The sequence below is a fragment of the Aethalodelphis obliquidens genome, unplaced genomic scaffold (assembly GCF_003676395.1).
Source record: "Aethalodelphis obliquidens isolate GAN/ISIS:26980383/991018 unplaced genomic scaffold, ASM367639v1 scaffold1, whole genome shotgun sequence".
Lineage (NCBI taxonomy): Eukaryota > Metazoa > Chordata > Mammalia > Artiodactyla > Delphinidae > Aethalodelphis > Aethalodelphis obliquidens.
The window spans coordinates 87207816-87223920 of record NW_020837945.1 but is presented as its reverse complement, the minus strand read 5'-3'; the positions used below and the strand labels follow the sequence as shown (position 1 = coordinate 87223920).

General features: G+C 38.3%; 1 protein-coding gene across 4 annotated transcripts in view; it reads right to left on the bottom strand.

Annotated features, from left to right (window-relative positions):
* The window catches only part of GNB4 (G protein subunit beta 4), a 68814-nt gene that overhangs the window by 20563 nt on the left and 32146 nt on the right, over nt 1–16105 (bottom strand). For 2 of the 4 annotated variants that reach the window (XM_027111344.1, XM_027111336.1), the window contains exon 2: nt 10115–10212. The exons of 1 other annotated variant lie outside the window; for it this stretch is intronic. In XM_027111344.1, the coding sequence (XP_026967145.1) occupies nt 10115–10171 (57 nt within the window). In that variant the 5' untranslated portion in view covers nt 10172–10212. The remainder of the gene's footprint in view (nt 1–10114; nt 10213–16105) is intronic. One more of the 4 variants, XM_027111354.1, reaches the window with a different exon arrangement.

The window sequence follows — 16105 nt, the reverse complement described above, 5'->3', positions numbered from 1 at the left end:
TTGAGTTATAGGAGTTCTTTATATATTCTGGATACTAGACCCTTATCAGATTATGATTTGCAAATATTTTCTCCCATTCTGTAGGCTGAGTTCTCACTTTCTTGATAGTTTCCTCTGACACACAAGTTTTTATAGTTTTGATGAAGACCAATTTGTATATTTATCTATTTTTTCTTTCTTGCTGTGCTTTAGTGTCATATTAAACTGTTGCCTAATTCAAGGTCACAAAGATTAACAACTAGGTTTACTTCTAAAAATTCTACACTTTCAGCTGTTACATTTAGGTGCCATTTTGAGTTAATTTTTATATATGGTATGAGGTGTGAGTCCAAACTCATTCTTTTACATGTGGATATCTAGCTGACCCAGCAATATTTGTTGAAAAGACTATTCTTTCCCTATTGAATTGTCTTGTTACCCTTGCTAAAAAATCAATTGGCCATAGATATATGGCTTTATATATAGACACACAATTCTATTCTATTGCACAAATATACTTTTGGTTTATGGTTAAAAGATTTTTAATTGCATCCCCTGAATAAACTGAACTACACTGATTTAATAAGCCCATTGTATTCAGAGTTATATTTGTTAATAAGCATCACCAAAAAGCAAGAGTTCTGAGTTTCCTTCTATTTGTTCTGGCAACTAGAAATTGAGGTGATGGGAAGAGTATTTACAGTATAACCCAAGTCATTTCAGAAATATTTTTAAAAATACATAGTACTTGAAAACTTGACAGATACATGTAAAAGAATGAAATTAGAACATTCTCTAATACCATATACAAAAATAAACTCAAAATGGATTACAGACCTAAATGTAAGACCAGAAACCATAAAACTCCTAGAAGAAAACATAGGCAGAACACCACCAAACCAGCTTTACAACAAATGTTAAAGGAACATCTCTAGACAGAAAAGAAAAGGCCACAACTAGAAACAAGAGAATTACAAAAAGGAATGCTCACCAGTAAAGGCAAACATAGAGTAAAGGTAGAAAATCATCCCCAAACAAATATGATATCAAAACCAGCAATCATGAGGAGAATGCAAATGCAGGATATTTGAAATATATTTGAAATTAAAAGACCAGCAAGTCAAAACAATCTTGTATATATATAGACTGCTATATCAAAACCTCATGATAACCGCAAAGTGAAAATCTACAATAGATACACACACAAAAAAGAAAAAGCAATCCAAACACAAGACTAAAGATAGTCATCAAATCACAGGAGAACAAAAGGGGAAGAAAAGAGACCTACCAAAACAAATCCTAAACAACTAACAAAACGGCAATAAGAACATATCGATAATTACCTTAAATGTAAATGGATTAAATGCTCCAACCAAAAGACATAGACTGGCTGAATGGATGCAAAAACAAGACCTGTACATATGCTGTCTACAAGAGACCCACTTCAGATCTAGGGACACATACAGCCTGAAAGCGAGGGGATGTAAAAAAGGTATTCCATGCAAACAGAAATCAAAAGAAAGCTGGAGTACCAATATTCATATCAAACAAAGTAGACTTTATTTTTTTAAATCAAAGTAGAGTTGATTTACAATGTTGTGCCAATCTCTGCTGTACAGCCAAGTTGACTCAGTTTTACACATATATACTTTTTTTTTAAATATTCTTTTCCATTTTGGTTTATCCCAGGAGATTGGATATAGTTCCCTGTGCTATACAATAGGACCTTGTTGGTTCACCACTCTAAATATAATAGTTTGCACCTACCAACTCCAAATTCCCAGTCCATCCCTCTCCCTCCCCCCTCCCCCTTGGCAACCACAAGTCTGATCTCTGTGTCACAAGTCTGATCTCTATCTCTGCAAATCTGGTTCTATTTCACAGATAGGTTCATTTGTGCCATATTTTAGATTCCACATGTAAGTGATATCATATGGTATGCCTTTCTCTTTCTGACTTACTTTGCCTGTGTGCCACAACTAGAGAGTCCACGCACTGCAACTACTGAGCCCATGCGCTCTGGAGCCTGTGCGCCACAACTAGAGAGAAGCCTGCACGCTGCAACAAAGAGCCTGTGGACCACAACAAAAGATCCCACATGCCGCAACTAAGACCCTGCAGTGGAAGGGCAGAGTCTTAACCACTGGACAACAAGGGAAGTCCTCCTTATATTTTTTTTCTTCCCTGATTGCCATGGCTAGGACTTCCAAAACCATGTTGAATAAAAGTGGTGAGAGTGGACATTCTTGTTCCTGATGTTAGAGGAAATGCTTTCAGCTTTCCACCATTAAGTATGATGTTTGCTGTGGGTTTGTCATATATGGTCTTTATTATGTTGGTAGGTTCCCTCTATGCCCACCTTCTGGAGAGTTTTTTTTATCATAAATGGGTGTTGAATTGCGTCAAAAGCTTCTTCTGCATCTACTGAGATGATCATATGGTGTTTATTCTTCAATTTCTTAATGTGGTGTATCACACTGATTGATTTGCAGATATTGAAAAATTCTTGCATCCTTGGAATAAATCCCACTTGATCATGGTGTATGATCCTTTTAATGTATACTGGATCTGGCTTGCTAGTATTTTGTTGAGGATTTTTGCATTTATGTTCATCAGTGATATGGCCTGTAATTTTCTTTTTTGTGTGGTATCTTTGTCTGGTTTTGGTATCAGGGTGATGGTGGCCACATAGAATGAGACTGGGAGTGTTCCTTCCTCTGAAATTTTTTGGAATAGTTTCAGAAGGATAAGTGTTAACTCTTCTCTAAATGTTTGATAGAATTCGCCTGTGAAGCCATCTGGTCCTGGACTTTTGTTTGTTGGAGGCTTTTTAATCACAGTTTCAATTTCAGTACTTGTGATTCTGCTGTTCATATTTTCTATTTCTTCCTGGTTCAGTCTTGGAAGGTTGTACCTTTCTAAAAATTCGTCCATTTCTTCTAAGTTGTCCAGCTTATTGTCATATAGTTGCTTGTGGTAGTGTCTTAGGATCCTTTGTATTTCTGTGGTGTCCATTGTAACTTCTCCTTTTTCATTTCTAATTTTATTGATTTGAGCCCTCTCCCTTTTTTCTTGATGACTCTGGCTAAAGCTTTATCAATTTTGTTTATGTTTTCAAAGAAGCAGCTTTTAGTTGAGACAAATATTGTATGATATCACTTAGATGTGGAATCTAAAGAATAAAACAAACTAGTGAATACAACAAAAAAGAAAAAGACTTACAGATATAGAGAGCAAACTACTGGTTACCAGTGGGGAGAGGGAAGAGGGAGGGGCAAGATAGGCTTAGGAAATTAAGAGGTATAAACTACTATTGTATAAAATAAATAAGCTACAAGGACATATTGCACAACACAGGGAATATAGCCAACCTTTTATAATATAACCTTTAAAATAAGGAATATTTTAAAGGAATATAACCTTTAAAAATTATGAATCACTATGTTGTACATCTGAAACTTATATAATATTGCACAACTATACCTCAATTAAAATTTTTTAATTAAAAAATAACACTTCTTTAAAATACTTTGCAAGTATACTGTATACAGGTGTTATCAGAAATAAAATACTTTTTTTTTTTTTTTTTTTTTTTTTGCAGTACACGGGCCTCTCACTGTTGTGGCCTCTCCCATTGCGGAGCACAGGCTCTGGACGTGCAGGCCCAGCGGCCATGGCTCACGGGCCGGGCCCAGCCACTCAGCGGCATGTGGGATCTTCCTGGACTGGGGCACAAACCCGTTTCCCCTGCATCGGCAGGCGGACTCTCAACCACTGAGCCACCAGGGAAGCCCAGAAATAAAATACTTTTGATCTAACATGATAAAAAGATACGGTATGTCAGGAAAATAATTTTTTATATAATGAGTTATATTTTTATATTAAAAGCAAATTCCCTACATGTAAGCAGGTGTTTTTGCCTAAGTATTATAGGGTAGTCTTTCAAAAAGACCTTAAATTTTTACACAAACTGAAGAGAATTATTACAGAAGATAGTGAAACAAAATAAGTAACGGCAAACAAAGAACATGTTTAATAAGCAACAAAATGTTTTAAATCAAGTTTATCAGTTAATAATAAATTTAGAGGATTCATATACATGGGAAGCACAATTAATTCTTCCTACTAGATTTGTTCCAATTTTTTCCCCCAAAGGTTAGGGTAGTGTTGTCTTCAACTTTGTTCTTCCCCAGTGTGCTGTGCACGCTTCTGTGCAGAGAGGCACACACGATTTGTTGAATTACTGTCCCCAAAGGACAACCTGTTCCATTCAGCCAGGGGATGCCTGCCACCGTCTGCAACAAAGACTGGATAAGTATGCAATCTTTTTGGCGGCCTTTTCAACCTATTTATAAGCACTTAGAATATTTCTATGTAAGGGTGTTCATAAGTAGTTACACAAACATATGATTTGATTCTCTCATTCTCAGATTGTGGGTTTAGAAACCTCATTTGGCAAGGAATAATTTAGCCCACTTTCCTACAATGAAAAGAATTTCCAGAAACAACAGTGACAGCCTAAGCCATGTCCAAAAATGCTGGAGTAGAAGACAATTCTATAAAATGAGCTCTCTGATTTTAAGCTTTATGAAAATGAACTATCACTGTTTAGATCATCTTTCTTAATTCAGTCATTCAATAAAAAAATCTGTTGCACACTGTGTCAGGTACTATGCTAGGCACCATGGATAGAGCAGTAGACAAACCAGAAATCCCTGCCCTCATAGAGCTTACCTTAATATTAACAACACAATTAAAACACTGCAAGTTAAAATTACTGAACTTATGAACACTTTTATCCATTATAAAACTGAATATAAGAGAATCATTCCCAATTAACAGCTGAATTCCTTATTGCCCACCTTAAAAAATAAAGCTCTGATATTAATATCTTTGTGCAAAATAGAAGTGGTGTTTCTCACTCCAAATCAAACAAGTAACAATTACAAAAGACAATCTACATTTTCTCTATTTCTGTTTTTTTAACTTAAAATGAATTATAATCAATGCTACTCCAATATAAAATAAAATAAACTTTTAAAATGAATCATGTATTGCACCAAATAGCATACATTTCTATTATGTCATGTGTTTATACCATAGTTAAATATATAGTTAAAATATATTTCTGGAATTAAGGGGGAAAAAAAGGAAAGAAGGAAGAAATGGTCTTTAAATATAGCATGGCATGATTAAACTGATAAGAAAAGTACATGGTATTTTACATACACATGGTTACTTGAAATCACGGAAGATGATTCAGTGAGCAACTATGCCCATGACATTCTGCTTGGATGCTGGTGAGATACAAAGATAATTAAAACACAGAATTTCCCAGCCAAGGACAGGTAGTAAAGACAAATGTGCACAAGGAGCTATAATATCAGGTGGGCTGTAATCAGCCTTGTAACACAAATCCAAAGGGCTGTACAAGTAAGGAACTGCCACTTACTGGCATTGATCTAAATCCTTTACATGTCATTTTGTTTACTCCTCTCCGCAAACCTATATAGTGGGCAGAGACATTAAGCATCAAAAAAAACTGTAAACATGTCCTGGCCACAAAATAATTAAAAGATGGAATCCATGTCCTTTCCACCAGGCAATGCTGCCTTCCAACAAAAGAATAAGAAATCCAAGTGCAGGACTCTGGTGAGGTTTTTTAGAGGAAGACTAGGATTCAATGAATACAAGTCCCAGGAACAAAATTAGAGCAGAGGTAGTATAATTCCAGGCAAAGGAAACCATTTGATAAAAGGCAACAAAGTGGAAAAGAGCAATGCATGTTCAGGGAATGACAACCAGATTCATGTGGCTATAGCACAGGCTACAGAGCCAGATCTTAGCAGACATGATGGGGAGGCAGGGCCACAGGGGTACCTGTGGCACGGGCTCTGGAACCAAAATACACCTGGCTTGAGTCCTGATCTACCACTTCATAGTTATGTTACCTTCGCCAGTTACTTAATCTCACTGAGGCTCAGTCTCCTCAGCTACGAAGTAACACCATCTACCTCATAGGGTTGCTACAAGCATTAAATGAGATCAGCACATGACCAAGTGATTGGCCAGTCACTCCAGACAAGAACACCACAAGAAATGAAAATTGTAGGCCAATATCCCTGACGAACATAGATTCAAAAATCCTCAAGGAAATATTAACAAACAGATTTCAACAACACATCAAAAGGATCATACACCATGATCAAGTGGGATTTATTCAAGGGATGCAAGTATGGTTCAACACCCACAAATCAATCAATGTGACACACCACATTAACAAGACGAAGGATAAATATCATAAAATCACCTCAACAGATGCATAAAAAGCTTTTGACAAAATTCAATATCAAATATCCATTTATGATAAAAATTCTCAACGAAGTGGATATAGAGGGAATCTCAACATGATAAAGGCCATATATGACATATATAAGATACTCAATGGTGAAAAGCTGAAAGTTTTCCCTCTAAGATCAGGAGCAAGGCAAGGATGCCCATGCTTGCCACTTGGATTCAGCATAGCATTGGAAGTCCTAGCCAGAGTGATTAGGCAAAGAAAAGAAATAAAATCAATAAAGGGCATCCAAATTTGATAGGAAGAAGTAAAACTATTGCTACTTGCAGATGACATGATATTATATACAAAAAACACTAAAGACTCCATCAAAACTGAGAATAAATGAATTTGGTAAAGTTGCAGGATACAAAATAAATATACAGAAATCAACTGCATTTCTATACACTAATAAAGAACTATCACAAAGAGAAATTAAGAAAACAATTCCATTTACAATTGCATCAAAAAGGATAAATTACCTAGAAATAAATTTAACCAAGAAGGTGAAAGACCTGTACACTGAAAACTAAGACGCTGATGAAAGAAACTGAAGATGACACAAATAAATGAAAAGATATTCTGTGCTTACAGACTGGAAGAGTACTGTTAAAATGTCCCGACTACCCAAAACAATCTACAGGTTCGATGCAATCTCTATCAAAATCCCAATAACATTTTCCACAGAAATAGAACAAACAATCCTAAAATTTGTATAAAACCAGAAAAGACCTCAAATAGCCAAATCAAGCTTGAGAAAGAAGAACAAAGTTGGAGGCATCACATGCCCTGATTTCAAGCTATATTACAAAGCTATAGTAATTAAGACAATACGATATTGGCACAAAAACAGATACATAGATCAACGGAACAGAACAGACAGCAGAAAAATACATCCACACATATATGATCAATTAATTTACAACAAAGGAGCCAAGAATACAAGACGGGGAAAAGACAGTCTCTTCAATAAGTGGTGCTGGGAAAACTGGACAGCTACGTGCAAAAGAATGAAACTGGACCACTATCTTACATAATACACAAAAATTAACTCAAAATGGATCAAAGACATGAATGCAAGATCTGAAATCATAAAACTCCTGGAAGAAAACATATGCAGTAAGCTCCCTGACATCAGTCTTCGTGATGATTTTTTGGATTTGACCACAAAAGCAAAGATAACAAAAGCAAAAATAAACAAGTGGGACTACATTAAACTAAAAAGCTTCTGACAGCAAAGAAAACCATCAATAAAATGAAAAGGCAACCTACTGAATGGGAGAAATATTTGCAAATCGTATATCTGATAAGGGATTAATATCCACAACATATAAAGAACTCATAGAGCTCAACAGAAAAATAAAACAAATAATCTGATTTTTAAAATGGGCAGAAGGGGACTTCCCTGGTGGCGCAGTGGTTAAGAATCCGCCTGCCAATGCAGGGGACACGGGTTTGAGCCCTAGTCCGGGAAGATCCCACATGCCACGGAGCAACTAAGCCCGTGTGCCACAACTACTGAGCCTGTGCTCTAGAGCCCATGAGCCACAACTACTGCAGCCCACATGCCTAGAGCCCGTGCTCCGCAACAAAGAGAAGCCACTGCAGTGAGAGGCCCACACACCACAACAGAGCAGCCCCCACTTGCCACAACTAGAGAAAGCCTGCACACAGCAATGAAGACCCAACGTAGCCAAAATATAAAATAATAAAAATAAATAAAATGGGCAGAGGGTCTGACTGGCATTTTTCCAAAGGAGACATACAGATGGCCAACAGGTATATGAAAATGTGTTCAACATCACTAATCATCAAGGAAATGCAAATAAAAACCACGATGAGATAGCAACTCACATCTGTCAGAATGGCCATCATCAAAACGAGAAGAAATAGCAAGTGTTGACGAGGGTGTGGAGAAAAGGGAACACTGAGCACTGATGGTGGGACTGCAAATTGGTGCAGCCATTATGGAAAACAGTATGTAGGTTCCTCAAAAATTAAAAAAAGAACCACCATATGATCCAACAGTTCCACTTCTGGGTATTTATCTAAAGAAAACAAAAACCCTAACTCAGAAAGATATATGCATCCCCATGTTCACTGCAGCATTATTTACAATAATCAAGATATGGAAACAACCTAAGTATCTGTTGACAGATGAAAGGATAAGAAAATGTGAGATACACACACACACACACACACATACATACACACAATGGAATATTATTCAGCCATAAAAAAAGACTACCTTGCCATTTGTGGTGACAACATGGATGGACCTTGAGGGCATTACACTAAGAGAAATATGTCAGACAGAGAAAGACAAATACCACATAATCTCACTTATATGTGCAAGTTAAAAAAAGACAAAAAACAAAAATCCAAGCTTACAGATACAGAGAAAAGATTTTAAAAAATGAGACGGCCATGTGACCAATGTGCTTGGCCAATCAGTCATTCCTGCTCAGCATCTGGAGCAAGTGACACAAAGTAGAGATGGTAGAGAATCCATTCTGGTGGTGGTAGCAACATCTTAACTCAGAGATTAGCCTATGAAGCCTTCTCTAATCATCCCAGAAAAAATAAATCCCTCCTTTGTTTTGACAGGTTTGTTCAGACACCTGAGGTATCCACTCAGAGTTCTCATTCACATCTAAATCATTAACTTCCTTGAATTCCTGGTGATTAGAATGATTATGATTTTAATCCGCTCAGAACCAACATTTTTCTGCCGAGTGTTCTTCCCCCATCCCTTGTTTTTCCTGCTCCTTTCATCTCTTTCCTGTAACATCTTTGCATAGATCCTATGATTGTTCCTTTTTTCTTATTCTTCACTTTTAAATTAGATAAGTAATTCTGAAATCGCTATTGCCAAAGATTCATACTGGACAGATCACAGCAGTGTTCCAAGTTACTAATAACTTGGATTCTCCATGCTTCGTTATGAAGTTTTTCATTTATATTTGTAAGTTGTTTAGCTCTTACTTTTTCCCTGTGAAAAGAAGTAGGCAGCAGCAGGCTACACACAATTCCGTCTCTCCTCTACCTTCTCACCAAGAGGCTTCCTAAAAGACAGCATGTCTATATCCTTTCATGTTTATCTCTGCCCTCCTTGATATTTCTCAGTCCAGGGAAGCATCTGTTTTCACTGTTCCAAAAGAAAGGAACGATGTTGTCCCTGAGGGAATTTACAGCCGCAGAAACCCTCTCTCAGAGCCTTTCCACACCCTAACATTTGACAACTTTTCCCCACTCTATTAGGTTTTGAAGTTCTAAGTGTCTTTAATTTTGTTAAAGATGAAGCTTGTATTTGTTCCTTATGCTCTTTACTGTTTTGAGTTGATTTCCAAGAGTAAAGATGACAGACATCTTCATTATGCCACTAATCATTTTTAATGTTTTTCTGCAATCTAATGGTTTAGAGATTAATTTTCTAATAGATTACATTATGTGATATTATGATATTGTGTAACATTATGATATTACATTATGCCTCAACATACCAAAAATCAAACTATGATTCCTGGTGTGTGAGTAGAAGAGAAATATTATCATGTCAGCAGAGATTACATGTGCACTATTAACTTCTTAGGGACACAGGGGCCGTTGGTCCACATAGGTATTTGTTAGGAATGATTTTTGGAGAGTTCTTTAGAGGCATGATAAAAATAAATTGACCATTTCTCACCTTATAAATTATTTAATATACGTAGACTGATAAACTAATGCACAAATTTTGTTCATCGCTGGTATTACATAAAAATGTTAAAATTTCAAAATGAAAAAGTTTGCTCTTACCTGGATCTGATTCCGCAGCTGCTCGGCTTCCTGCCTCAACTGTTCCAGCTCACTCATCCTTGAATTTGTTTACCTCAGAAACTAACAAATGAAAGTCACTATTCAAAAAGAAAGAGAGACAAACTAACTCAGTTCTCCATTTACATATTAATCTGCTTTTTAAATATTGACATGTAACTTCCTTTTGGTCCCTCTGAAACTCAAGTGAGATAATTATTACTGGAACTTAAAACTGCTCAGTAAATATAGATCTAGATTATTTGCTAAAGGATTTTATGGAGGAATGGGATCAGAGGAAGAGAAGAGACAGCTTGAGTTGCAGTATTCCAGACTTAATTATAGAGAATCAGTACTAGAATGGAGTCCAGGGAGAAATACTTTACAACAGTTTCAAGGGCACCAGAAGACATCCACACTTGGATGCCTAACAGACACCTCAACTTATTTCAAAATTGAACCCCACACCACCCTTAAGTCTTCCCCATCTCTGCAAATGGCAATTCCATCCTTCCAATTGTTTAAGCCAAAAACCTGGGAGTCACCCTTAACGGCTCTGTTCTGTTTCTTTCATACCCTACATCTAATCCATCAGCAAATCATGTCAGGCATTCCTTCAAAAAATATCCAGGATTTGACCAACTCTGATTACCTCCACTTTGATTACCTTGGTCCAAGACACCATCATCCACCTGGTCTCCTTTCTACTGCCCTTGCCCACTCTCCAGTCTATTCTAAATATAGTAACCAGAGATGCTTTGAAAACACAAGTCACTCTTCTGCTTTAAATCCTACAATGGCTTTTCACTCCACTCAGAGCAAAATCTAACTCTTTATCTTGACCCACAGAGCCCCCTACACAGTCTCTTACACACACCCCCTCTGACCTCATATCTCTCCTCCCCCTCCCCCTCTCTGCTCCAGCCACTCAAAAGCTTTCTTGATGTTCCTTGAACACACTAAGCAGGCTCCAGCTTCAGTCTTTGCACTTGCTCTTACCTCTGCCCGGAACCCTCTTGCTTGCCCCTGATATCTTCACTGCTTCCACCCTTACCTCGGTTCAAATGTTACCTTCTCAGAGCAACCTTCACTGATAGCACATAGGTACCCACCTAGGCCCCTTACCCTGTCTTATTTTTCACTGTAATACTCAATGCCATCGAACATGTATTTGCTTATTCGTTGTCTGCTTCCTCCTAGTAGAGTGTAAGCTCCTTAAGGCAGGGACTTCGCTCACTTTACTCTGCTACATCTCTAGCACCTGAGACACTTCATGCTCCAGTAAATTAACCAACCTGAAAATAATCTAAGAACTAAAGGAAAATTCATTCCAAGCATTTAGCATGAATCCCAGAAGTAAAAGGCAAGGATGTTATGACCTCAGGAAGAAACCAGAGACTGGAAACTGGCAGTATTCTTTCTCTACCTGTCCTGCTTTTCCCTTCACGCCTGCTTTGTTTTTCTCTTTCTACAGAATGACTTTCTGTAGGTATATCAAGGGGCTCAGAGAGGTCTCATATAACTTCTAAGGGCATTCAAAACCACCTCCTACCCAATTCTACTGCCTTTCTACCCCCCAAAGCCACACACACACAAGGGACCCTCTAAAGAGGAGCTATCTGCAGCTAACAAGAGTTATTCAGGAAAGACTGTGAGTTGTTCCAAATGAATGAAATTTTCCAGCTTGGGTGCCAAAAGGATGGAGGTACTGCGAATAGAAATGACAAAGAGGAAGCAGTTCCCTCATCACCACCACTACTCTATGGAGGGGGAATACTAGGAGAGGCCATGGGGCCCTGAGCATCCCTGCACATTCTTGCCGTGTATGCCAAAATAACAAGGCCCTAGTCACTTTTACCTAAGCCATTTCTCAAGGCTGCATTTGGAGTGAGCAACCTTGAGGGATGAGACGACGTCTGCCCCAAGACAAAGAAAGACCTCGCTGCTTCTTACTGTAAAAGTGGTAAATTCCCTAAGCTCAGTGTTTCTAGACTGCGATGCAAACCCAATGCGTATGTGGCATCCATCTAGGCACACCTGGGTCACCTCCATGGGACTGAGGAGCATGGGGAACGGGCAAAAACCAACATCAGGCCATGCTACTTGGGGTGCTGCGAGTAATAAAGTCCTTGGTCTCTGACCCAAGAGTCTTATGTCTTCTGCCAGCATCCACAAAACACTAACAGGCTAATTTATTAGCTTATAAGTAGGTAAAATCCCAGACCCTTTAGAGACCATGACAGGGAGAAGGTTCATATGAAAGATGAGGGGTCCAATGTGAAATATAGTGAGTTTGTGGCAATTCCCCCTTTTTTAAAATTGAGGTATGTGTAACTGGCATATAATATTGTGTAAGTTTAAGACATACATGTTGATTTGATATTTATATATCTATATGATTACCACCAAAGCGTTAACTAACACCTCTATCACATCACATAATTACAATTTCTTTTTTGTGGACAGAACATTTAAGATCTAGTCTCTTAGCAGCTTTGAAGTATAAAACACAGTGTGGCTGACTACACTCACTATGCTGTGCAGTAGAACTCCAGAACTTATTCATCTTCTAGTTGCAAGCTGCACTCCCTTCTCACACAGGCTGAATTTCAGGTCCAGCACTTCATCAACAACTCTGCCAGTACCCTAGTTTCCCCTGCCCTTCTATTTGGTCACATTCAACTGACAAAAATCACAACTTCGATGAATCCAACTCCGTACTTTCTTTCAGTCAGCACTCAATCTATCAAACACTGATTGAAAAGTCAAACAGCGGGGCAAGTTAGTTCTACTACAAGTTCATATAAGCAATCTAGCTGGGCCCTCAAAGCCACCTGGCTACCATATGCAGCTTTTTACCCATCACGTCCACTCAATATCAACGATTTCAGCTCCTTTGCATCCTTCGCCAGCTTCTGATCTTCTCACAACCCCTCTTGCAGCAAGTGAGCTTACCTTCTATATCACAGAGAAAAGAGAAGCCACCAGACATGAACTCTTTCAATTTCCCACTATTAGTTTTACAAAATGATACATAGAGGACTGACTCATCATATGCTCCTCCTTCCCTTCTGTTATAATAGAGAAGCTGACTTTTCTGTCATTTGGGTCAATTCCTCCTCCTGAGATTTAAATCCTATCTCTCCCTATCTTTTCAGTAATCTTACATTTCTGATTATCCCTTTTCACCTAGTACACTCAACCTCTCACTCTTTCTCGATTGTTTCAGTCTTTTTTTTTTTTTTTTTGCGGTATGCGGGCCTCTCACTGTTGTGGCCTCTCCTGTTGCGGAGCACAGGCTCCGGACGCGCAGGCTCAGCGGCCATGGCTCACAGGCCCAGCCGCTCCGCGGCATGTGGGATCTTCCCAGACCGAGGCATGAACCCGTGTCCCCTGCATCGGCAGGCGGACTCTAAACCACTGCGCCACCAGGGAAGCCCTGTTTTAGTCTTTTTATTAAGAAAAATTTCAAACACGGAGAAAGGCAGAGAAATTAATATAACAGACATCCATAATGTCCACCGTGAAGGTTTACAAATTGTTAATACTGTTACTGTATTTGCTCCATCTTTTGTTTTTGCTGAAGTATTTTAAAGTCAATCACAGACATCAATGGATAAAGATACACACACACACACACACACACACACACAATGGAATTATTTCTCAGCCATACAAAATAATTAAATAATGCCATCTGCAGCAACATGAATGGACCTAGAGATTATCATACTAAGTTAAGTCAGACAGAGAAAGACCAATATTATATGATATCGCTTATATGTAGAATCTAAAATATGACACAAATGAACTTATCTACAAAACAGAAACAGAATTACAGACACAGGGAACAGACTTGTGGTTGCCAAGGAGAGAGGGGTGGAGTGGGATGTATTGGGAGTTTGGGATTAGCAGACGCAAACTATTATATATAGAATGGATAAACAACAAGGTCCTACTGTGTGGCATAGGAAACTATATTCAATATCCTGTGACAAACTATAATGGAAAAAAATATGAAAAACAATGTGTATATATATATATATGTGTATAACGATCATTGTGCTGTACAGAAATTAACACAACATTATAAATCAACTATATTTCAATAAAACAAATTTTTTAAAAATCACAGACATCAAGATACTTTACCCCTAGGGCTTCCCTGGTGGCACAGGGGTTAAGAATCCGCCTGCCAATGCAACTAGGGTTCGAGCCCTAGTCTGGGAAGATCCCACATGCCGCGGGGCAACTACTGAGCCTGTGCTCTAGAGCCTGCAAGCCACAACTACTGAGCCCGTGCACTACAACTACTGAAGCCCGCACGCCTAGAGCCTGTGCTCCACAGCAAGAGAAGCCACCGCAATGAGAAGCCCACGCACCGCAACCAACAGTAGCCCCCGCTCACCACAACTAGAGAAAGCCCGCGAGCAGCAACGAAGACCCCAACACAGCCAATAAATGAATAAATTTATAAAAGAAAAAAGATACTTTACCCCTAAACACTTCAGGTACACATCTCCAAAAATATCAAGACATTTTCCTACTAAACCATAATACCATTAACAAACCTCCCAAATTAACACCAACTATTTAGTAGCGAATACCCAGTCCATTTTCAAATTTCCCCAATTATTCCACCAATGTCTTCTACATCAGATTTGTTCAAATTAGGATCCAATTAAAGGACTATATATTTGGTTTTATCTCTTAAATCTCTCCATCCAGAAGAATCCATCTCCTGCTTTCTTTTTTTCTCTATGCTAATTGACTTATTGGAGACAGCTGTCCTGTAGAATGTCCCACATTCTGTTCACTTCCCATGGTATTGTTTAACTTGTTTCTCTATACTCTATACTGCCTATGAACTGGAAGGAAGTTAGATCTACAGGCTACATGATATTCAAGTTCAATGTATTTGGCAAGAATACTTCTAGGTGAGACTAGACTTCATATTACAATACATCAGAATGAACTTAATGTTTATGCCGCTATTAGCGAAGCTAAGATTGATCAGTGTATTCACGTCTACTGTAAAGTTATAATTCCTCATTTTCATTCAGCAAACAGCCTCTGGGGAGCATTTCACTTTCGACTGCATCCTTTCCATTAGGGGTTACACACTCAAGTCTCTCCCTTTAAGAAGAAAAAAACTCCTTGATTCTATATTTCACCATCACTTACAGTCCTTTTTCTATGTTTAAGAACTTTCAAAGACAGTTGCCTTTACATGACCCTATTTCCTCATATGGAATTCTGAATTCTCAAGTCTCATGCCCAATGACTTCAGCTAAGTTTAAGCAGGCATAATGGAAAAGAAGAGGGTAATTATAAGGCAACGGATTGTCTGAGAAACGTTTCCAAGCAGCAAAATCAGAACCCTTGTGATGCCTGTGCCCAATGAAGGGTAGGAAAATATGCCTACCCAAAATATGCCTCTTAGGCAGGAGGATTATCTTGAGAAACAACAGACACAAGAGAAACTCTGAAAACAAGAGTAGAAATTACCCCTTTGCAATGGAGAGTGACATTTACAAAGCAAATCTCCATTTGTAAGGGTGTCTGGGTACCAGAAGTGAGGGATGACTATAAATGACTAGTCTTGGGATTTAAATCTGCATATCAAACCCTACCCTTGCTTTTCTTAGGCTCCTCCCAAGCCTAGTCTCCACCCCTAACCTCCCAACCTTTCTTTGTCTTTAGCTGAAGATGGTATTGGGTTGGCCAAAAAGTTCATTCGGACTTTTCCTTAAGCTGTTACGGGAAAACCTGAACAAAGATATTGGCCAACCCAATATTTAAGCTGGTGGCTTGGGCTACCCTCAGGGAGTTACTCATTTTTCCCTGGGTATTTCACATGTATACTGGAGGTATACATATTAATAAACTTCTGTGTGTTTTTCTCTTGTTAATCTTTTATTACATGGGGTCTCACCCAAGAACTCAGAAGGGTAGAGTGAAAATTACTTTTCTTCCGCTACTGAATACCGCAAA